At 42.7% G+C, this 25,807-nt stretch overlaps 1 protein-coding gene across 1 annotated transcript in view; it reads right to left on the bottom strand.

Annotated features, from left to right (window-relative positions):
• LOC124122861 overlaps window positions 1-25,807 on the bottom strand; it is a 196,455-nt gene that overhangs the window by 83,983 nt on the left and 86,665 nt on the right. Inside the window, exons 36-38 of the mRNA XM_048383500.1 lie at window positions 23,706-24,985; window positions 22,581-22,751; window positions 20,143-20,316 (exon numbers count right to left, since the gene is read on the bottom strand). Of these exons, the coding sequence (XP_048239457.1) occupies window positions 20,143-20,316; window positions 22,581-22,751; window positions 23,706-24,985 (1,625 nt within the window). The remainder of the gene's footprint in view (window positions 1-20,142; window positions 20,317-22,580; window positions 22,752-23,705; window positions 24,986-25,807) is intronic.

The following is a 25,807-nucleotide window of genomic DNA, read 5'->3' as shown; positions in this document are numbered from 1 at the left end:
GGAAGTGTCCCTCTCGTCCACTCCATCCTCACAATCTAACATTGCCACGTATCCGAGTATCTGATTGTGCTTGTGAATTATAACAACTAGCACTTCCAGATGCTGGGGTTCAAAGCAGTCCTTCACAACTGCCATCCAGTAGTTCTTATTCCAAGAAGCTCCATTTCTCACAAGTTCCAAATTTCTTTCCAGTCCTGGTATTGTCTTGTGCAAGTGTAGAAAGCCACTAGCACTTTATGATGCTAGGATTTGAAGAGAAAGCACTTCTACATTCCCTACAACAGCATCTACTTGTAACACTATTCCTCTGTTCTCTCGTATCTTTCTTGTGATGACTAGTTCAATGTTATCACAGTTTGATACTGGGGTACTTGGGAGTACTTTTCTTCACCTGACTCTTGCTTACTTTGGATCCTGGTATCATCTAGTGCAAGTTGAAGACAACTACTAGCACTTTTTGATGCTAGGATTCTTGGTTAGCATTGGCCACATCCCTAGACCAAGCCTTACAGTCTACAAGCAAGAGATCACAAGCTAATTTCTCTTCTCTGGTATCATTCCCGTGATGGCCTTTGGCATGTGCTATCACAGTATGATACTGGGGTAAGGAAGTGTCCCTCTTGTCCACTCCATCCTCACAATCTAACATTGCCACGTATCCGAGTATCTGATTGTGCTTGTGAATTATAACAACTAGCACTTCCAGATGCTGGGGTTCAAAGCAGTCCTTCACAACTGCCATCCAGTAGTTCTTATTCCAAGAAGCTCCATTTCTCACAAGTTCCAAATTTCTTTCCAGTCCTGGTATCGTCTTGTGCAAGTGTAGAAAGCCACTAGCACTTTATGATGCTAGGATTTGAAGAGAAAGCACTTCTACATTCCCTACAACAGCATCTACTTGTAACACTATTCCTCTGTTCTCTCGTATCTTTCTTGTGATGACTAGTTCAATGTTATCACAGTTTGATACTGGGGTACTGGGGAGTACTTTTCTTCACCTGACTCTTGCTTACTTTGGATCCTGGTATCATCTAGTGCAAGTTGAAGACAACTACTAGCACTTTTTGATGCTAGGATTCTTGGTTAGCATTGGCCACATCCCTAGACCAAGCCTTACAGTCTACAAGCAACAGATCACAAGCTAATTTCTCTTCTCTGGTATCATTCCCGTAATGGCCTTTGGCATGTGCTATCACAGTATGATACTGGGGTAAGGAAGTGTCCCTCTCGTCCACTCCATCCTCACAATCTAACATTGCCACGTATCCGAGTATCTGATTGTGCTTGTGAATTATAACAACTAGCACTTCCAGATGCTGGGGTTCAAAGCAGTCCTTCACAACTGCCATCCAGTAGTTCTTATTCCAAGAAGCTCCATTTCTCACAAGTTCCAAATTTCTTTCCAGTCCTGGTATTGTCTTGTGCAAGTGTAGAAAGCCACTAGCACTTTATGATGCTAGGATTTGAAGAGAAAGCACTTCTACATTCCCTACAACAGCATCTACTTGTAACACTATTCCTCTGTTCTCTCGTATCTTTCTTGTGATGACTAGTTCAATGTTATCACAGTTTGATACTGGGGTACTTGGGAGTACTTTTCTTCACCTGACTCTTGCTTACTTTGGATCCTGGTATCATCTAGTGCAAGTTGAAGACAACTACTAGCACTTTTTGATGCTAGGATTCTTGGTTAGCATTGGCCACATCCCTAGACCAAGCCTTACAGTCTACAAGCAACAGATCACAAGCTAATTTCTCTTCTCTGGTATCATTCCCGTGATGGCCTTTGGCATGTGCTATCACAGTATGATACTGGGGTAAGGAAGTGTCCCTCTCGTCCACTCCATCCTCACAATCTAACATTGCCACGTATCCGAGTATCTGATTGTGCTTGTGAATTATAACAACTAGCACTTCCAGGTGCTGGGGTTCAAAGCAGTCCTTCACAACTGCCATCCAGTAGTTCTTATTCCAAGAAGTTCCATTTCTCACAAGTTCCAAATTTCTTTCCAGTCCTGGTATCGTCTTGTGCAAGTGTAGAAAGCCACTAGCACTTTATGATGCTAGGATTTGAAGAGAAAGCACTTCTACATTTCCTACAACACCATCTACTTGTAACACTATTCCTCTGTTCTCTCGTATCTTTCTTGTGATGACTAGTTCAATGTTATCACAGTTTGATACTGGGGTACTGGGGAGTACTTTTCTTCTTCTGACCTTTTTACTTTGGATCCTGGTATCATCTAGTGCAAGTTGAAGACAACTACTAGCACTTTTTGATGCTAGGATTCTTGGTTAGCATTGGCCACATCCCTAGACCAAGCCTTACAGTCTACAAGCAAGAGATCACAAGCTATCTTCTCTTCTCTTCCCCGTGATGGCCATTGGCATGTGCTATCACAGTATGATACTGGGGTAAGGAAGTGTCCCTCTCGTCCACTCCATCCTCACAATCTAACATTGCCACGTATCCGAGTATCTGATTGTGCTTGTGAATTATAACAACTAGCACTTCCAGATGCTGGGGTTCAAAGCAGTCCTTCACAACTGACATCCAGTAGTTCTTATTCCAAGAAGCTCCATTTCTCACAAGTTCCAAATTTCTTTCCAGTCCTGGTATCGTCTTGTGCAAGTGTAGAAAGCCACTAGCACTTTATGATGCTAGGATTTGAAGAGAAAGCACTTCTACATTTCCTACAACAGCATCTACTTGTAACACTATTCCTCTGTTCTCTCGTATCTTTCTTGTGATGACTAGTTCAATGTTATCACAGTTTGATACTGGGGTACTGGGGAGTACTTTTCTTCACCTGACTCTTGCTTACTTTGGATCCTGGTATCATCTAGTGCAAGTTGAAGACAACTACTAGCACTTTTTGATGCTAGGATTCTTGGTTAGCATTGGCCACATCCCTAGACCAAGCCTTACAGTCTACAAGCAACAGATCACAAGCTAATTTCTCTTCTTTGGTATCATTCCCGTGATGGCCATTGGCATGTGCTATCACAGTATGATACTGGGGTAAGGAAGTGTCCCTCTCGTCCACTCCATCCTCACAATCTAACATTGCCACGTATCCGAGTATCTGATTGTGCTTGTGAATTATAACAACTAGCACTTCCAGATGCTGGGGTTCAAAGCAGTCCTTCACAACTGACATCCAGTAGTTCTTATTCCAAGAAGCTCCATTTCTCACAAGTTCCAAATTTCTTTCCAGTCCTGGTATCGTCTTGTGCAAGTGTAGAAAGCCACTAGCACTTTATGATGCTAGGATTTGAAGAGAAAGCACTTCTACATTTCCTACAACAGCATCTACTTGTAACACTATTCCTCTGTTCTCTCGTATCTTTCTTGTGATGACTAGTTCAATGTTATCACAGTTTGATACTGGGGTACTGGGGAGTACTTTTCTTCACCTGACTCTTGCTTACTTTGGATCCTGGTATCATCTAGTGCAAGTTGTAGACAACTACTAGCACTTTTTGATGCTAGGATTCTTGGTTAGCATTGGCCACATCCCTAGACCAAGCCTTACAGTCTACAAGCAACAGATCACAAGCAAATTTCTCTTCTCTGGTATCATTCCCGTGATGGCCATTGGCATGTGCTATCACAGTATGATACTGGGGTAAGGAAGTGTCCCTCTCGTCAACTCCATCCTCACAATCTAACATTGCCACGTATCCGAGTATCTGATTGTGCTTGTGAATTATAACAACTAGCACTTCCAGATGCTGGGGTTCAAAGCAGTCCTTCACAACTGACATCCAGTAGTTCTTATTCCAAGAAGCTCCATTTCTCACAAGTCCCAAATTTCTTTCCAGTCCTGGTATCGTCTTGTGCAAGTGTAGAAAGCCACTAGCACTTTATGATGCTAGGATTTGAAGAGAAAGCACTTCTACATTTCCTACAACAGCATCTACTTGTAACACTATTCCTCTGTTCTCTCGTATCTTTCTTGTGATGACTAGTTCAATGTTATCACAGTTTGATACTGGGGTACTGGGGAGTACTTTTCTTCTTCTGACCTGCTTACTTTGGATCCTGGTATCATCTAGTGCAAGTTGAAGACAACAACTAGCACTTTTTGATGCTAGGATTCTTGGTTAGCATTGGCAACATCCCTAGACCAAGCCTTACAGTCTACAAGCAACAGATCACAAGCTAATTTCTCTTCTCTGGTATCATTCCCGTGATGGCCTTTGGCATGTGCTATCACAGTATGATACTGGGGTAAGGAAGTGTCCCTCTTGTCCACTCCATCCTCACAATCTAACATTGCCACGTATCCGAGTATCTGATTGTGCTTGTGAATTATAACAACTAGCACTTCCAGATGCTGGGGTTCAAAGCAGTCCTTCACAACTGACATCCAGTAGTTCTTATTTCAAGAAGCTCCATTTCTCACAAGTTCCAAATTTCTTTCCAGTCCTGGTATCGTCTTGTGCAAGTGTAGAAAGCCACTAGCACTTTATGATGCTAGGATTTGAAGAGAAAGCACTTCTACATTCCCTACAACAGCATCTACTTGTAACACTATTCCTCTGTTCTCTCGTATCTTTCTTGTGATGACTAGTTCAATGTTATCACAGTTTGATACTGGGGTACTGGGGAGTACTTTTCTTCACCTGACTCTTGCTTACTTTGGATCCTGGTATCATCTAGTGCAAGTTGAAGACAACTACTAGCACTTATTGATGCTAGGATTCTTGGTTAGCATTGGCCACATCCCTAGACCAAGCCTTACAGTCTACAAGCAACAGATCACAAGCTAATTTCTCTTCTCTGGTATCATTCCCGTGATGGCCTTTGGCATGTGCTATCACAGTATGATACTGGGGTAAGGAAGTGTCCCTCTTGTCCACTCCATCCTCACAATCTAACATTGCCACGTATCCGAGTATCTGATTGTGCTTGTGAATTATAACAACTAGCACTTCCAGATGCTGGGGTTCAAAGCAGTCCTTCACAACTGACATCCAGTAGTTCTTATTTCAAGAAGCTCCATTTCTCACAAGTTCCAAATTTCTTTCCAGTCCTGGTATCGTCTTGTGCAAGTGTAGAAAGCCACTAGCACTTTATGATGCTAGGATTTGAAGAGAAAGCACTTCTACATTCCCTACAACAGCATCTACTTGTAACACTATTCCTCTGTTCTCTCGTATCTTTCTTGTGATGACTAGTTCAATGTTATCACAGTTTGATACTGGGGTACTGGGGAGTACTTTTCTTCACCTGACTCTTGCTTACTTTGGATCCTGGTATCATCTAGTGCAAGTTGAAGACAACTACTAGCACTTATTGATGCTAGGATTCTTTGTTAGCATTGGCCACATCCCTAGACCAAGCCTTACAGTCTACAAGCAACAGATCACAAGCTAATTTCTCTTCTCTGGTATCATTCCCGTGATGGCCATTGGCATGTGCTATCACAGTTTGATACTGGGGTAAGGAAGTGTCCCTCTCGTCCACTCCATCCTCACAATCTAACATTGCCACGTATCCGAGTATCTGATTGTGCTTGTGAATTATAACAACTAGCACTTCCAGATGCTGGGGTTCAAAGCAGTCCTTCACAACTGCCATCCAGTAGTTCTTATTCCAAGAAGTACCATTTCTCACAAGTTCCAAATTTCTTTCCAGTCCTGGTATCGTCTTGTGCAAGTGTAGAAAGCCACTAGCACTTTATGATGCTAGGATTTGAAGAGAAAGCACTTCTACATTTCCTACAACACCATCTACTTGTAACACTATTCCTCTGTTCTCTCGTATCTTTCTTGTGATGACTAGTTCAATGTTATCACAGTTTGATACTGGGGTACTGGGGAGTACTTTTCTTCTTCTGACCTGCTTACTTTGGATCCTGGTATCATCTAGTGCAAGTTGAAGACAACAACTAGCACTTTTTGATGCTAGGATTCTTGGTTAGCATTGGCCACATCCCTAGACCAAGCCTTACAGTCTACAAGCAACAGATCACAAGCTAATTTCTCTTCTCTGGTATCATTCCCGTGATGGCCATTGGCATGTGCTATCACAGTTTGATACTGGGGTAAGGAAGTGTCCCTCTCGTCCACTCCATCTTCACAATCTAACATTGCCACGTATCCGAGTATCTGATTGTGCTTGTGAATTATAACAACTAGCACTTCCAGATGCTGGGGTTCAAAGCAGTCCTTCACAACTGCCATCCAGTAGTTCTTATTCCAAGAAGTTCCATTTCTCACAAGTTCCAAATTTCTTTCCAGTCCTGGTATCGTCTTGTGCAAGTGTAGAAAGCCACTAGCACTTTATGATGCTAGGATTTGAAGAGAAAGCACTTCTACATTTCCTACAACACCATCTACTTGTAACACTATTCCTCTGTTCTCTCGTATCTTTCTTGTGATGACTAGTTCAATGTTATCACAGTTTGATACTGGGGTACTGGGGAGTACTTTTCTTCACCTGACTCTTGCTTACTTTGGATCCTGGTATCATCTAGTGCAAGTTGAAGACAACTACTAGCACTTTTTGATGCTAGGATTCTTGGTTAGCATTGGCCACATCCCTAGACCAAGCCTTACAGTCTACAAGCAACAGATCACAAGCAAATTTCTCTTCTCTGGTATCATTCCCGTGATGGCCATTGGCATGTGCTATCACAGTATGATACTGGGGTAAGGAAGTGTCCCTCTCGTCAACTCCATCCTCACAATCTAACATTGCCACGTATCCGAGTATCTGATTGTGCTTGTGAATTATAACAACTAGCACTTCCAGATGCTGGGGTTCAAAGCAGTCCTTCACAACTGACATCCAGTAGTTCTTATTCCAAGAAGCTCCATTTCTCACAAGTCCCAAATTTCTTTCCAGTCCTGGTATCGTCTTGTGCAAGTGTAGAAAGCCACTAGCACTTTATGATGCTAGGATTTGAAGAGAAAGCACTTCTACATTTCCTACAACAGCATCTACTTGTAACACTATTCCTCTGTTCTCTCGTATCTTTCTTGTGATGACTAGTTCAATGTTATCACAGTTTGATACTGGGGTACTGGGGAGTACTTTTCTTCTTCTGACCTGCTTACTTTGGATCCTGGTATCATCTAGTGCAAGTTGAAGACAACAACTAGCACTTTTTGATGCTAGGATTCTTGGTTAGCATTGGCAACATCCCTAGACCAAGCCTTACAGTCTACAAGCAACAGATCACAAGCTAATTTCTCTTCTCTGGTATCATTCCCGTGATGACCTTTGGCATGTGCTATCACAGTATGATACTGGGGTAAGGAAGTGTCCCTCTTGTCCACTCCATCCTCACAATCTAACATTGCCACGTATCCGAGTATCTGATTGTGCTTGTGAATTATAACAACTAGCACTTCCAGATGCTGGGGTTCAAAGCAGTCCTTCACAACTGACATCCAGTAGTTCTTATTTCAAGAAGCTCCATTTCTCACAAGTTCCAAATTTCTTTCCAGTCCTGGTATCGTCTTGTGCAAGTGTAGAAAGCCACTAGCACTTTATGATGCTAGGATTTGAAGAGAAAGCACTTCTACATTCCCTACAACACCATCTACTTGTAACACTATTCCTCTGTTCTCTCGTATCTTTCTTGTGATGACTAGTTCAATGTTATCACAGTTTGATACTGGGGTACTGGGGAGTACTTTTCTTCACCTGACTCTTGCTTACTTTGGATCCTGGTATCATCTAGTGCAAGTTGAAGACAACTACTAGCACTTATTGATGCTAGGATTCTTTGTTAGCATTGGCCACATCCCTAGACCAAGCCTTACAGTCTACAAGCAACAGATCACAAGCTAATTTCTCTTCTCTGGTATCATTCCCGTGATGGCCATTGGCATGTGCTATCACAGTTTGATACTGGGGTAAGGAAGTGTCCCTCTCGTCCACTCCATCCTCACAATCTAACATTGCCACGTATCCGAGTATCTGATTGTGCTTGTGAATTATAACAACTAGCACTTCCAGATGCTGGGGTTCAAAGCAGTCCTTCACAACTGACATCCAGTAGTTCTTATTCCAAGAAGTTCCATTTCTCACAAGTTCCAAATTTCTTTCCAGTCCTGGTATCGTCTTGTGCAAGTGTAGAAAGCCACTAGCACTTTATGATGCTAGGATTTGAAGAGAAAGCACTTCTACATTTCCTACAACACCATCTACTTGTAACACTATTCCTCTGTTCTCTCGTATCTTTCTTGTGATGACTAGTTCAATGTTATCACAGTTTGATACTGGGGTACTGGGGAGTACTTTTCTTCTTCTGACCTGCTTACTTTGGATCCTGGTATCATCTAGTGCAAGTTGAAGACAACAACTAGCACTTTTTGATGCTAGGATTCTTGGTTAGCATTGGCCACATCCCTAGACCAAGCCTTACAGTCTACAAGCAACAGATCACAAGCAAATTTCTCTTCTCTGGTATCATTCCCGTGATGGCCATTGGCATGTGCTATCACAGTTTGATACTGGGGTAAGGAAGTGTCCCTCTCGTCCACTCCATCCTCACAATCTAACATTGCCACGTATCCGAGTATCTGATTGTGCTTGTGAATTATAACAACTAGCACTTCCAGATGCTGGGGTTCAAAGCAGTCCTTCACAACTGACATCCAGTAGTTCTTATTCCAAGAAGTTCCATTTCTCACAAGTTCCAAATTTCTTTCCAGTCCTGGTATCGTCTTGTGCAAGTGTAGAAAGCCACTAGCACTTTATGATGCTAGGATTTGAAGAGAAAGCACTTCTACATTTCCTACAACAGCATCTACTTGTAACACTATTCCTCTGTTCTCTCGTATCTTTCTTGTGATGACTAGTTCAATGTTATCACAGTTTGATACTGGGGTACTGGGGAGTACTTTTCTTCTTCTGACCTGCTTACTTTGGATCCTGGTATCATCTAGTGCAAGTTGAAGACAACAACTAGCACTTTTTGATGCTAGGATTCTTGGTTAGCATTGGCCACATCCCTAGACCAAGCCTTACAGTCTACAAGCAACAGATCACAAGCTAATTTCTCTTCTCTGGTATCATTCCCGTGATGGCCATTGGCATGTGCTATCACAGTTTGATACTGGGGTAAGGAAGTGTCCCTCTCGTCCACTCCATCCTCACAATCTAACATTGCCACGTATCCGAGTATCTGATTGTGCTTGTGAATTATAACAACTAGCACTTCCAGATGCTGGGGTTCAAAGCAGTCCTTCACAACTGACATCCAGTATTCTTATTCCAAGAAGCTCCATTTCTCACAAGTTCCAAATTTCTTTCCAGTCCTGGTATCGTCTTGTGCAAGTGTAGAAAGCCACTAGCACTTTATGATGCTAGGATTTGAAGAGAAAGCACTTCTACATTTCCTACAACACCATCTACTTGTAACACTATTCCTCTGTTCTCTCGTATCTTTCTTGTGATGACTAGTTCAATGTTATCACAGTTTGATACTGGGGTATGGGGAGTACTTTTCTTCTTCTGACCTGCTTACTTTGGATCCTGGTATCATCTAGTGCAAGTTGAAGACAACTACTAGCACTTTTTGATGCTAGGATTCTTGGTTAGCATTGGCCACATCCCTAGACCAAGCCTTACAGTCTACAAGCAACAGATCACAAGCAAATTTCTCTTCTCTGGTATCATTCCCGTGATGGCCATTGGCATGTGCTATCACAGTATGATACTGGGGTAAGGAAGTGTCCCTCTCGTCCACTCCATCCTCACAATCTAACATTGCCACGTATCCGAGTATCTGATTGTGCTTGTGAATTATAACAACTAGCACTTCCAGATGCTGGGGTTCAAAGCAGTCCTTCACAACTGCCATCCAGTAGTTCTTATTCCAAGAAGCTCCATTTCTCACAAGTTCCAAATTTCTTTCCAGTCCTGGTATCGTCTTGTGCAAGTGTAGAAAGCCACTAGCACTTTATGATGCTAGGATTTGAAGAGAAAGCACTACTACATTTCCTACAACAGCATCTACTTGTAACACTATTCCTCTGTTCTCTCGTATCTTTCTTGTGATGACTAGTTCAATGTTATCACAGTTTGATACTGGGGTACTTGGGAGTACTTTTCTTCATCTGACTCTTGCTTACTTTGGATCCTGGTATCATCTAGTGCAAGTTGAAGACAACTACTAGCACTTTTGATGCTAGGATTCTTGGTCAGCATTGGCCACATCCCTAGACCAAGCCTTACAGTCTACAAGCAACAGATCACAAGCTAATTTCTCTTCTCTGGTATCATTCCCGTGATGGCCATTGGCATGTGCTATCACAGTATGATACTGGGGTAAGGAAGTGTCCCTCTCGTCCACTCCATCCTCACAATCTAACATTGCCACGTATCCGAGTATCTGATTGTGCTTGTGAATTATAACAACTAGCACTTCCAGATGCTGGGGTTCAAAGCAGTCCTTCACAACTGACATCCAGTAGTTCTTATTCCAAGAAGTTCCATTTCTCACAAGTTCCAAATTTCTTTCCAGTCCTGGTATCGTCTTGTGCAAGTGTAGAAAGCCACTAGCACTTTATGATGCTAGGATTTGAAGAGAAAGCACTTCTACATTTCCTACAACAGCATCTACTTGTAACACTATTCCTCTGTTCTCTCGTATCTTTCTTGTGATGACTAGTTCAATGTTATCACACTTTGATACTGGGGTACTGGGGAGTACTTTTCTTCTTCTGACCTGCTTACTTTGGATCCTGGTATCATCTAGTGCAAGTTGAAGACAACAACTAGCACTTTTTGATGCTAGGATTCTTGGTTAGCATTGGCCACATCCCTAGACCAAGCCTTACAGTCTACAAGCAACAGATCACAAGCTAATTTCTCTTCTCTGGTATCATTCCCGTGATGGCCATTGGCATGTGCTATCACAGTTTGATACTGGGGTAAGGAAGTGTCCCTCTCGTCCACTCCATCTTCACAATCTAACATTGCCACGTATCCGAGTATCTGATTGTGCTTGTGAATTATAACAACTAGCACTTCCAGATGCTGGGGTTCAAAGCAGTCCTTCACAACTGCCATCCAGTAGTTCTTATTCCAAGAAGTTCCATTTCTCACAAGTTCCAAATTTCTTTCCAGTCCTGGTATCGTCTTGTGCAAGTGTAGAAAGCCACTAGCACTTTATGATGCTAGGATTTGAAGAGAAAGCACTTCTACATTTCCTACAACACCATCTACTTGTAACACTATTCCTCTGTTCTCTCGTATCTTTCTTGTGATGACTAGTTCAATGTTATCACAGTTTGATACTGGGGTACTGGGGAGTACTTTTCTTCACCTGACTCTTGCTTACTTTGGATCCTGGTATCATCTAGTGCAAGTTGAAGACAACTACTAGCACTTTTTGATGCTAGGATTCTTGGTTAGCATTGGCCACATCCCTAGACCAAGCCTTACAGTCTACAAGCAACAGATCACAAGCAAATTTCTCTTCTCTGGTATCATTCCCGTGATGGCCATTGGCATGTGCTATCACAGTATGATACTGGGGTAAGGAAGTGTCCCTCTCGTCAACTCCATCCTCACAATCTAACATTGCCACGTATCCGAGTATCTGATTGTGCTTGTGAATTATAACAACTAGCACTTCCAGATGCTGGGGTTCAAAGCAGTCCTTCACAACTGACATCCAGTAGTTCTTATTCCAAGAAGCTCCATTTCTCACAAGTCCCAAATTTCTTTCCAGTCCTGGTATCGTCTTGTGCAAGTGTAGAAAGCCACTAGCACTTTATGATGCTAGGATTTGAAGAGAAAGCACTTCTACATTTCCTACAACACCATCTACTTGTAACACTATTCCTCTGTTCTCTCGTATCTTTCTTGTGATGACTAGTTCAATGTTATCACAGTTTGATACTGGGGTACTGGGGAGTACTTTTCTTCTTCTGACCTGCTTACTTTGGATCCTGGTATCATCTAGTGCAAGTTGAAGACAACAACTAGCACTTTTTGATGCTAGGATTCTTGGTTAGCATTGGCCACATCCCTAGACCAAGCCTTACAGTCTACAAGCAACAGATCACAAGCTAATTTCTCTTCTCTGGTATCATTCCCGTGATGGCCATTGGCATGTGCTATCACAGTTTGATACTGGGGTAAGGAAGTGTCCCTCTCGTCCACTCCATCTTCACAATCTAACATTGCCACGTATCCGAGTATCTGATTGTGCTTGTGAATTATAACAACTAGCACTTCCAGATGCTGGGGTTCAAAGCAGTCCTTCACAACTGCCATCCAGTAGTTCTTATTCCAAGAAGTTCCATTTCTCACAAGTTCCAAATTTCTTTCCAGTCCTGGTATCGTCTTGTGCAAGTGTAGAAAGCCACTAGCACTTTATGATGCTAGGATTTGAAGAGAAAGCACTTCTACATTTCCTACAACACCATCTACTTGTAACACTATTCCTCTGTTCTCTCGTATCTTTCTTGTGATGACTAGTTCAATGTTATCACAGTTTGATACTGGGGTACTGGGGAGTACTTTTCTTCACCTGACTCTTGCTTACTTTGGATCCTGGTATCATCTAGTGCAAGTTGAAGACAACTACTAGCACTTTTTGATGCTAGGATTCTTGGTTAGCATTGGCCACATCCCTAGACCAAGCCTTACAGTCTACAAGCAACAGATCACAAGCAAATTTCTCTTCTCTGGTATCATTCCCGTGATGGCCATTGGCATGTGCTATCACAGTATGATACTGGGGTAAGGAAGTGTCCCTCTCGTCAACTCCATCCTCACAATCTAACATTGCCACGTATCCGAGTATCTGATTGTGCTTGTGAATTATAACAACTAGCACTTCCAGATGCTGGGGTTCAAAGCAGTCCTTCACAACTGACATCCAGTAGTTCTTATTCCAAGAAGCTCCATTTCTCACAAGTCCCAAATTTCTTTCCAGTCCTGGTATCGTCTTGTGCAAGTGTAGAAAGCCACTAGCACTTTATGATGCTAGGATTTGAAGAGAAAGCACTTCTACATTTCCTACAACAGCATCTACTTGTAACACTATTCCTCTGTTCTCTCGTATCTTTCTTGTGATGACTAGTTCAATGTTATCACAGTTTGATACTGGGGTACTGGGGAGTACTTTTCTTCTTCTGACCTGCTTACTTTGGATCCTGGTATCATCTAGTGCAAGTTGAAGACAACAACTAGCACTTTTTGATGCTAGGATTCTTGGTTAGCATTGGCAACATCCCTAGACCAAGCCTTACAGTCTACAAGCAACAGATCACAAGCTAATTTCTCTTCTCTGGTATCATTCCCGTGATGACCTTTGGCATGTGCTATCACAGTATGATACTGGGGTAAGGAAGTGTCCCTCTTGTCCACTCCATCCTCACAATCTAACATTGCCACGTATCCGAGTATCTGATTGTGCTTGTGAATTATAACAACTAGCACTTCCAGATGCTGGGGTTCAAAGCAGTCCTTCACAACTGACATCCAGTAGTTCTTATTTCAAGAAGCTCCATTTCTCACAAGTTCCAAATTTCTTTCCAGTCCTGGTATCGTCTTGTGCAAGTGTAGAAAGCCACTAGCACTTTATGATGCTAGGATTTGAAGAGAAAGCACTTCTACATTCCCTACAACAGCATCTACTTGTAACACTATTCCTCTGTTCTCTCGTATCTTTCTTGTGATGACTAGTTCAATGTTATCACAGTTTGATACTGGGGTACTGGGGAGTACTTTTCTTCACCTGACTCTTGCTTACTTTGGATCCTGGTATCATCTAGTGCAAGTTGAAGACAACTACTAGCACTTATTGATGCTAGGATTCTTGGTTAGCATTGGCCACATCCCTAGACCAAGCCTTACAGTCTACAAGCAACAGATCACAAGCTAATTTCTCTTCTCTGGTATCATTCCCGTGATGGCCATTGGCATGTGCTATCACAGTTTGATACTGGGGTAAGGAAGTGTCCCTCTCGTCCACTCCATCCTCACAATCTAACATTGCCACGTATCCGAGTATCTGATTGTGCTTGTGAATTATAACAACTAGCACTTCCAGATGCTGGGGTTCAAAGCAGTCCTTCACAACTGACATCCAGTAGTTCTTATTCCAAGAAGTTCCATTTCTCACAAGTTCCAAATTTCTTTCCAGTCCTGGTATCGTCTTGTGCAAGTGTAGAAAGCCACTAGCACTTTATGATGCTAGGATTTGAAGAGAAAGCACTTCTACATTTCCTACAACACCATCTACTTGTAACACTATTCCTCTGTTCTCTCGTATCTTTCTTGTGATGACTAGTTCAATGTTATCACAGTTTGATACTGGGGTACTGGGGAGTACTTTTCTTCTTCTGACCTGCTTACTTTGGATCCTGGTATCATCTAGTGCAAGTTGAAGACAACAACTAGCACTTTTTGATGCTAGGATTCTTGGTTAGCATTGGCCACATCCCTAGACCAAGCCTTACAGTCTACAAGCAACAGATCACAAGCAAATTTCTCTTCTCTGGTATCATTCCCGTGATGGCCATTGGCATGTGCTATCACAGTTTGATACTGGGGTAAGGAAGTGTCCCTCTCGTCCACTCCATCCTCACAATCTAACATTGCCACGTATCCGAGTATCTGATTGTGCTTGTGAATTATAACAACTAGCACTTCCAGATGCTGGGGTTCAAAGCAGTCCTTCACAACTGACATCCAGTAGTTCTTATTCCAAGAAGTTCCATTTCTCACAAGTTCCAAATTTCTTTCCAGTCCTGGTATCGTCTTGTGCAAGTGTAGAAAGCCACTAGCACTTTATGATGCTAGGATTTGAAGAGAAAGCACTTCTACATTTCCTACAACAGCATCTACTTGTAACACTATTCCTCTGTTCTCTCGTATCTTTCTTGTGATGACTAGTTCAATGTTATCACAGTTTGATACTGGGGTACTGGGGAGTACTTTTCTTCTTCTGACCTGCTTACTTTGGATCCTGGTATCATCTAGTGCAAGTTGAAGACAACAACTAGCACTTTTTGATGCTAGGATTCTTGGTTAGCATTGGCCACATCCCTAGACCAAGCCTTACAGTCTACAAGCAACAGATCACAAGCTAATTTCTCTTCTCTGGTATCATTCCCGTGATGGCCATTGGCATGTGCTATCACAGTTTGATACTGGGGTAAGGAAGTGTCCCTCTCGTCCACTCCATCCTCACAATCTAACATTGCCACGTATCCGAGTATCTGATTGTGCTTGTGAATTATAACAACTAGCACTTCCAGATGCTGGGGTTCAAAGCAGTCCTTCACAACTGACATCCAGTATTCTTATTCCAAGAAGCTCCATTTCTCACAAGTTCCAAATTTCTTTCCAGTCCTGGTATCGTCTTGTGCAAGTGTAGAAAGCCACTAGCACTTTATGATGCTAGGATTTGAAGAGAAAGCACTTCTACATTTCCTACAACACCATCTACTTGTAACACTATTCCTCTGTTCTCTCGTATCTTTCTTGTGATGACTAGTTCAATGTTATCACAGTTTGATACTGGGGTATGGGGAGTACTTTTCTTCTTCTGACCTGCTTACTTTGGATCCTGGTATCATCTAGTGCAAGTTGAAGACAACTACTAGCACTTTTTGATGCTAGGATTCTTGGTTAGCATTGGCCACATCCCTAGACCAAGCCTTACAGTCTACAAGCAACAGATCACAAGCAAATTTCTCTTCTCTGGTATCATTCCCGTGATGGCCATTGGCATGTGCTATCACAGTATGATACTGGGGTAAGGAAGTGTCCCTCTCGTCCACTCCATCCTCACAATCTAACATTGCCACGTATCCGAGTATCTGATTGTGCTTGTGAATTATAACAACTAGCACTTCCAGATGCTGGGGTTCAAAGCAGTCCTTCACAACTGCCATCCAGTAGTTCTTATTCTAAGAAGCTCCATTTCTCACAAGTTCCAAATTTCTTTCCAGTCCTGGTATCGTCTTGTGCAAGTGTAGAAAGCCACTAGCACTTTATGATGCTAGGATTTGAAGAGAAAGCACTTCTACATTTCCTACAACAGCATCTACTTGTAACACTATTCCTCTGTTCTCTCGTATCTTTCTTGTGATGACTAGTTCAATGTTATCACAGTTTGATACTGGGGTACTTGGGAGTACTTTTCTTCATCTGACTCTTGCTTACTTTGGATCCTGGTATCATCTAGTGCAAGTTGAAGACAACTACTAGCACTTTTGATGCTAGGATTCTTGGTCAGCATTGGCCACATCCCTAGACCAAGCCTTACAGTCTACAAGCAACAGATCACAAGCTAATTTCTCTTCTCTGGTATCATTCCCGTGATGGCCATTGGCATGTGCTATCACAGTATGATACTGGGGTAAGGAAGTGTCCCTCTCGTCCACTCCATCCTCACAATCTAACATTGCCACGTATCCGAGTATCTGATTGTGCTTGTGAATTATAACAACTAGCACTTCCAGATGCTGGGGTTCAAAGCAGTCCTTCACAACTGACATCCAGTAGTTCTTATTCCAAGAAGTTCCATTTCTCACAAGTTCCAAATTTCTTTCCAGTCCTGGTATCGTCTTGTGCAAGTGTAGAAAGCCACTAGCACTTTATGATGCTAGGATTTGAAGAGAAAGCACTTCTACATTTCCTACAACACCATCTACTTGTAACACTATTCCTCTGTTCTCTCGTATCTTTCTTGTGATGACTAGTTCAATGTTATCACAGTTTGATACTGGGGTACTGGGGAGTACCTGACTCTTGCTTACTTTGGATCTTGGTATCATCTAGTGCAAGTTGAAGACAACTACTAGCACTTTTTGATGCTAGGATTCTTGGTTAGCATTGGCCACATCCCTAGACCAAGCCTTACAGTCTACAAGCAACAGATCACAAGCAAATTTCTCTTCTTTGGTATCATTCCCGTGATGGCCATTGGCATGTGCTATCACAGTATGATACTGGGGTAAGGAAGTGTCCCTCTCGTCCATTCCATCCTCACAATCTAACATTGCCACGTATCCGAGTATCTGATTGTGCTTGTGAATTATAACAACTAGCACTTCCAGATGCTGGGGTTCAAAGCAGTCCTTCACAATTGCCATCCAGTAGCTCTTATTCCAAGAAGCTCCATTTCTCACAAGTTCCAAATTTCTTTCCAGTCCTGGTATCGTCTTGTGCAAGTGTAGAAAGCCACTAGCACTTTATGATGCTAGGATTTGAAGAGAAAGCACTTCTACATTTCCTACAACAGCATCTACTTGTAACACTATTCCTCTGTTTCTCGTATCTTTCTTGTGATGACTAGTTCAATGTTATCACAGTTTGATACTGGGGTACTGGGGAGTACTTTTCTTCACCTGACTCTTGCTTACTTTGGATCCTGGTATCATCTAGTGCAAGTTGAAGACAACTACTAGCACTTTTTGATGCTAGGATTCTTGGTTAGCATTGGCCACATCCCTAGACCAAGCCTTACAGTCTACAAGCAACAGATCACAAGCAAGTTTCTCTTCTCTGGTATCATTCCCGTGATGGCCATTGGCATGTGCTATCACAGTATGATACTGGGGTACTGGGGAGTACTTTTCTTCACCTGACTCTTGCTTACTTTGGATCCTGGTATCATCTAGTGCAAGTTGAAGACAACTACTAGCACTTTTTGATGCTAGGGTTCTTGGTTAGCATTGGCCACATCCCTAGACCAAGCCTTACAGTCTACAAGCAACAGATCACAAGCTAATTTCTCTTCTCTGGTATCATTCCCGTGATGGCCATTGGCATGTGCTATCACAGTATGATACTGGGGTAAGGAAGTGTCCCTCTCGTCCACTCCATCCTCACAATCTAACATTGCCACGTATCCGAGTATCTGATTGTGCTTGTGAATTATAACAACTAGCACTTCCAGATGCTGGGGTTCAAAGCAGTCCTTCACAACTGACATCCAGTAGTTCTCTTTCCAAGAAGCTCCATTTCTCACAAGTTCCAAATTTCTTTCCAGTCCTGGTATCGTCTTGTGCAAGTGTAGAAAGCCACTAGCACTTTATGATGCTTGGATTTGAAGAGAAAGCACTTCTACATTTCCTACAACAGCATCTACTTGTAACACTATTCCTCTGTTCTCTCGTATCTTTCTTGTGATGACTAGTTCAATGTTATCACAGTTTGATACTGGGGTACTGGGGAGTACTTTTCTTCTTCTGACCTGCTTACTTTGGATCCTGGTATCATCTAGTGCAAGTTGAAGACAACTACTAGCACTTTTTGATGCTAGGATTCTTGGTTAGCATTGGCCACATCCCTAGACCAAGCCTTACAGTCTACAAGCAACAGATCACAAGCAAATTTCTCTTCTCTGGTATCATTCTCGTGATGGCCATTGGCATGTGCTATCACAGTATGATACTGGGGTAAGGAAGTGTCCCTCTCGTCCACTCCATCCTCACAATCTAACATTGCCACGTATCCGAGTATCTGATTGTGCTTGTGAATTATAACAACTAGCACTTCCAGATGCTGGGGTTCAAAGCAGTCCTTCACAATTGCCATCCAGTAGTTCTTATTCCAAGAAGCTCCATTTCTCACAAGTTCCAAATTTCTTTCCAGTCCTGGTATCGTCTTGTGCAAGTGTAGAAAGCCACTAGCACTTTATGATGCTAGGATTTGAAGAGAAAGCACTTTATATTTCCTACAACAGCATCTACTTGTAACACTATTCCTCTGTTCTCTCGTATCTTTCTTGTGATGACTAGTTCATTGTTATCACAGTTTGATACTGGGGTACTGGGGAGTACTATTCTTCACCTGACTCTTGCTTACTTTGGATCCTGGTATCATCTAGTGCAAGTTGAAGACAACTACTAGCACTTTTTGATGCTAGGATTCTTGGTTAGCATTGGCCACATCCCTAGACCAAGCCTTACAGTCTACAAGCAACAGATCACAAGCAAATTTTTCTCTGGTATCATTCTCGTGATGGCCATTGGCATGTGCTATCAGAGTATGATACTGGGGTAAGGAAGTGTCCCTCTCGTCCACTCCATCCTCACAATCTAACATTGCCACGTATCCGAGTATCTGATTGTGCTTGTGAATTATAACAACTAGCACTTCCAGATGCTGGGGTTCAAAGCAGTCCTTCACAATTGCCATCCAGTAGCTCTTATTCCAAGAAGTTCCATTTCTCACAAGTTCCAAATTTCTTTCAAGTCCTGGTATCGTCGTGTGCAAGTGTAGAAAGCCACTAGCACTTTATGATGCTAGGATTTGAAGAGAAAGCACTTCTACATTTCCTACAACACCATCTACTTGTAACACTATTCCTCTGTTCTCTCGTATCTTTCTTGTGATGACTAGTTCAATGTTATCACAGTTTGATACTGGGGTACTGGGGAGTACTTTTCTTCATCTAACCTGCTTACTTTGGATCCTGGTATCATCTAGTGCGAGTTGAAGACAACTACTAGCACTTTTTGATGCTAGGATTCTTGGTTAGCATTGGCCACATCCCTAGACCAAGCCTTACAGTCTACAAGCAAGAGATCACAAGCAAATTTCTCTTCTCTGGTATCATTCCCGTGATGGCCATTGGCCAAGTGCTATCACAGTATGAAACTTGGGTAAGGAAGTGTCCCTTTGTCCACTCCATCCTCACAATCTAACATTGCCACGTATCCGAGTATCTGATTGTGCTTGTGAATTATAACAACTAGCACTTCCAGATGCTGGGGTTCAAAGCAGTCCTTCACAACTGCCATCCAGTAGTTCTTATTCCAAGAAGCTCCATTTCTCACAAGTTCCAAATTTCTTTCCAGTCCTGGTATCGTCTTATGCAAGTGTAGAAAGCCACTAGCACTTTATGATGCTAGGATTTGAAGAGAAAGCACTTCTACATTTCCTACAACAGCATCTACTTGCAACACTGGTATCATTCCCGTGATGGCCATTTACATGAGCTATCACAGTTTGATACTGGGGTGAGGAAGTGACCCTAGTTCATGTTTTAGATAAAATCACAAACATTTCTCATGTAAACTGTAAACACTTCACCTCTGCTCTGGTATTGTAGGGTTGATTTGGAATACATGAGGGTCCTTTTCACCACATTCTATACCGTCACTGGACAAGATTGATGATGACTGCAACAAATGAAAATAACTTACCCTACACTGGCAGGACGAACATTTATCATCTGGGTTTCGGAATTCTTGATTGTGTCGGTACGTCGTGTTCCGGTAGCTGCACTGACGACAAGATGAGCATCCACAGGAATCAATCACAGGGTGGTCACATGACACTTTGTCACATGTGCGACGGTCACAGTTGATCGTCCCAAGCTGCCAAACAAATAAGATTCGAATCTTGGAAATTATTTTTAATTTAAAAATTTTCGTGACCCCTAGCCAAAAAAGTGACTGAATATGAATGTGACCTCACCTAAAATGAATGTAGAGAAAATGGTTTCAGTGAGGCTCACCTTGGATGTATTTAATATAACCTTAATTATTAGTGCTGAGTGGAGTTCTCTGTAAAAAACTCACCGTATGTCCATTAGTATTTGAATGACTTATTATATTGTACTTGTTACCACTGCTGCTCAATAAATCGTGATGTGGAATAGATGGTTGTTGGATTTTTTAAGTTGGTATAACCGCTATCCCAAGTGTGTTCTATATTTCATTTAAATAACTTACATTAATTTTGGCAAATACCAACCACAATCAGATTACCACTGATTATTATTATATTAAATATATATCCTTCACAAAAAGTAGGGGATACATGGAAATCACTTAAAATTTCCAACATTGTAAGGGATATTTGTTTCTTGTTATAGTGGTATGATGATAATGAACGCATTGGGAACACCTTACAACCTGTAGTGTCGTATCATAGTGGATGTGCTTAAAGGGGGTAAGATGACGTTTTATAATCTATCCTGACATCGTATCCCATCGTGGATGTGCTTAAAAGGGGTAAGATGACTTTTTTTAATCTATCCTGACATTGTATCCCATAGTGGATGTGCTTAAAGGGGGTAAGATGACGTTTTATAATCTATCCTGACATCGTATCCCATCGTGGATGTGCTTAAAAGGGGTAAGATGACTTTTTTTAATCTATCCTGACATTGTATCCCATAGTGGATGTGCTTAAAGGGGGTAAGATGACGTTTTTTAATCTATCCTGACATCGTATCCCATAGTGGATGTGCTTAAAGGGGGTAAGATGACGTTTTTTAATCTATCCTGACATCGTATCCCATAGTGGATGTGCTTAAAGGGGGTAAGATGACGTTTTTTAATCTAATCTGACATTATATCCCATAGTGGATGTGCTTAAAGGGGGTAAGATGATGTTTTTTAATCTTTCCTGACATCGTATCCCATAGTGGATGTGCTTAAAGGGGGTAAGATGATGTTTTTTAATCTATCCTGACATCGTATCCCATAGTGGATGTGCTTAAAGGGGGTAAGATGATGTTTTTTAATCTATCCTGACATCATATCCCATAGTGGATGTGCTTAAAGGGGGTAAGATGACGTTTTTTAATCTATCCTGACATCGTATCCCAATTGCGTGGATCGATGCTCATGATGTCAATCACTGGATTGTCATATAGCTGGAATATTGCTGAGTAATGCTAAGGATGACATTGGCTTGACATTCATTTTGACGTTGCAACACACGACCATGCCTGTCAAGCAAGTGCAAAGTGAATCAGCATTCTTCTGAAAACATTACACATGACCAGCAACAACTACTCAGTGTGTACACCCTTGACGTCTGATGACAATAAGATGATCTGTATATACAGGGATGGTACATCACATGGCCACTGAGCATGGAGATGAGCGGCATGTAGACAATTTCTCATCATCTGAGCCATAACTTCATATACTCCAGAAGCCGAATGAAGGTTTGCAGCAAATTTCATTCACTCAACTTCATCGAGCCTGGTTTGGGATGAATCGATACTGTACTCTGGTCGTTTACCTGGGACACCCTGAATGGGGACGATCGTCAACATTTTGTGTTTGTTGGTACATGTTCCATACTCTGTTAATCTCAGATTGTGAAACATTCAACATATTGGCCACTACATGCTGTCGTCTGCCAGTTTCCAGCATTACAGTAGCTCAAAGAAGCTCTGCTCATGCAGACACCACATTGCCATGGGAGCCGTGCCAATTCACACTTGTCAGAGGGGTACACAAAGTACCTGATCTAGACCACCAGTTGTCGGACTTTCATTTTTGTGGAAGCCTCGGTGGCTGAGTGGTTAGATTGCTGACTTTGTGTGCTGGCGATTAGGTGCCTCACTCTGGCAAGTGTGGGTTTGAATCCCGGACGGGACTCAACCCCAAAAAGTACGAGAATCTGTACTTTACCCAGAAGTGTTATTCCAAATATAACATTTGTTGCTGCATAGTTAGTTCATACACAAACAATTTCTTCCGATCATTGCATCAAATTAATGATATTATTGATTTTTTTTTTTACTGAATCACCATAAGATTTGAGAGAAATTGTTTGTACTGCTATTTCTGACTTAGTTTAGGAATACATGGGGTACTCTTAGAGTGTGAACTGTTCTCACCTGACATACACACGTACTGCATGGATCTGTCTCAGACGGGAATCGATGGCCATGTGACACCATCTTCCCGTTGAGATCACAGTTCCGACACTCGGGACAGCACTGACCTTGTGCAGGGTTTGGACATTTGGGGGCTGGACAGGACTTCCTGCTGCACTTGAATGTTCCATCCTGGAGGACATGACATCAATTGCTTGATAGGCATTACTTAGAAGTAGACGGGTGACAAAGTAGACACAATTTATAGATAACAACTTCTTTAGTTCAGACATATCATAGTGGATGTTATGACCTCCAACAAACTTGAAAGGGGTAAGATGACGTTTTTGGATCTGTAGTGCTTAATTGTCATGACATCGTATCGCAATTGCGTGGATCTATGCTCATGATGTCAATCACTGGATTGTCTGGTCCAGACTCGCCTATTTACAGATCACCTTCATATAGCTGGAATATTGCTAGTGCAACAAACAAAAAAACAAATAAAATAATCTGTCATGACTTCCTGTATATACGTTTGGTAGAGATCCTTGTACCGTTGTCAAGCAAGGACAATGGTATAAGGATCTATACCAAAACTTCACCTTTACAGTAAATGAAGAGGTTGTTATCCATAAATTGTGTCTACTTTGACAATAGCATTGTAAGGTATCTGACATGGAAGCAGCTTACCAGGGCCCCGTGCCACAATGCGATCTTAGCGCTAAAGTGATTGTAACTCCCTTTCTTTAACACTGACTTACGACATAATTCGTTATTTGTGATTTGGTAGCTGAAGACAGAATCTGTGACTTAGTAGCTGAAGACAGAATATGTGACTTAGAAGCTGAATTCATAATCTGTGACTCAGTAGCTGAATTCATAATCTGTGACTTAGTAGCTGCTGAATTAATAATCTCTGACTTAGAAGCTGAATTCATAATTTGTGATTTGGTAGCTGAAGACAGAATCTGTGACTTCGTAGCTGAAGACAGAATCTGTGATTTAGTAGCTAAACACATGATCTATCACACTACATACATTTGAACAAATAATCTGTGACACTGTTGCTGCATACATAATCTGTGACAAGCCATGTAACACATTGACTACAGTATAATAATGGACCTTCCAACATGCCCTCACCCTGCACACACACTCACTGCACGGATCCTTCACGTTGGGGAACGTCTGGCCGTTGCGGAACTTCCTGTCTTCAAACATGCAGTCTCCACAGACCGGGCAGCAGTCCACAGTGACCGGGTTGGAGCATTTGACCGGTGGACAGTACTTGGGGAAACACCTCATGTTCCCAGCTGTACATGTGCACACCTGGCAGTCACGCTCAATCTTCTCCTTGTCACGATAATCCCGGCCCTCAAACTGGCAGCCTCGATCACACACCGGACAACAACCATCTCTGATTGGATGAGAGCACACAATATCTGCACACGGTTTCCTAATGCACTCCACGGTGCCAGACTTGCAATAGCAGGAGCTGCAGGTATCGGCCGAGTCTGGGAACTCTTGGCCATTGTCGTACACGGCACCCTGGAAAAGACAGTTGGAGCACTCCTGGCAACACTCCCCTTGCATGGGGTTCAAACACGTGACCCGCGGGCACTGCTTCGGTGAGCAGATGATGTCGCCGTCCACGCAGTTGCAGGCCTTACAGCGGTCTGTCGGGTCCAGGAACGTCTGTCTGTTGCTGTACTCCTTGCCTTCATATAAACAGTCACCACACTCCTGGCAACAACCTCGCGTAACGGGGTTGCGGCAGACAGCATCAGGACACCTTCTCTCAAAGCAGTCCATGTTGCCACGTCGGCACTCACACTCCATACATGGGTCTGACGTATGTGGCACTCGAAGACCATTCCGCACTTGTTGACCTTCGTGATCACAGTCGGAGCAGCGGGGGCAGCAGTGACCTGGCGTCTTCACCGGGTTCTTGCATGGAGCTCGGGGGCAAGCACGCCGCTCACAAGTGACGCTCCCGGATATACACCGACAGTCCTTGCACCGATCCTGGGTGTCCGGGAAGGACTGGCCACTGCTGAAGGCCCGGCCATGGTAGAAACAGTCCGTACACTCCTTACAGCAGTCGCGTTCAATGGGGTGTCGGCATGTGACCTCCTGGCACATCTTCCGCTGACACTCCACGTTACCCTCCACGCAGACACACGTCTCACAGCTCCCACCGACACGGGTAAATGTCTGCCCGCTGCCGATTCTCCGGCCTTGGTACTCACACTCCCTGCATACTGGACAGCAGTTCTCCATGACAGGGTTTCGACATGATACAGGGGGACACTGCTGCCGTTGGCATGACACTTCTCCATTTTGACATCGGCATTTTGAACACTCGTCCTGGGGGTCCGGGAACTTCTGGCCGTTGCGCCATAACTGAGTTTTGTAGAAACAATCTGGAATTGAGGAAATATTCTAACTGACAACAAATATTTTGCAACTGTTTAAAATGCTATTGAAAATTAAAACATCATGAAAAACATCATTGTCTTTCATATTTTACAACATGGCAACAAATACAAATTTGACTTCCAATCAGTGAGTGAGTGAGTGAGTTGGGTTTAACGCCGCTTTTAACATCGTTCCAGTTTTATCACGGCGTGTCAGCTTAATGTGGGAGGAAAGCCCAAAGTGATGCAGGTCTCAGACGTTTACCACTTCGGTGAAACCCACGAGCACGGGTATGGTGCTGACAAACCTAGAAACATAATCGGGGCGAACCGGGATTCAAACCCGCAATCATAGGTTTCTGGCGTGCCCAAGGGACGCAGCTCTTCACAGCGAAGCCTTAGACGACTGGGCCACCCGTGCCCCCTGACTTCCAATCAAGATGCCCTGAAACAGTTCGGTACCACATAAGGTGGCCCTTTCACACAACAAGTGTCATGATCCTGGTTTTCATGGAGAGTATTTTTATTAAAATCAAAGATGGCTACATGCCGACCATATTGAAATTTCAATTGTGATGCCTTGAACAAACTTGAGTGCCCTGGTATCAAATCAGGTGAGCTAAAACTCCAGGGCATTTGGTTCCAACAAAATACAATCAACTAGATCATGAACTGAAACCCAAATTAGTTGGCTTACGACAAGCATGGAGAACAGGGGACATATATTCTGCCTCGGAATCTCCCCGGGGTAATCCAGAAAGGATACATATACTGTATTCGATGTAATAAGCGCCCAGGGCGCTCTCAAAATTAGAAATAGGGGGCACT

Source organism: Haliotis rufescens, unplaced genomic scaffold, assembly GCF_023055435.1.
Source record: "Haliotis rufescens isolate VD_foot unplaced genomic scaffold, xgHalRufe1.0.p SCAF_49, whole genome shotgun sequence".
NCBI lineage: Eukaryota > Metazoa > Mollusca > Gastropoda > Lepetellida > Haliotidae > Haliotis > Haliotis rufescens.
The sequence above is the reverse complement of the archived record's forward strand: the minus strand, read 5'-3'. Positions and strand labels throughout refer to the sequence as shown.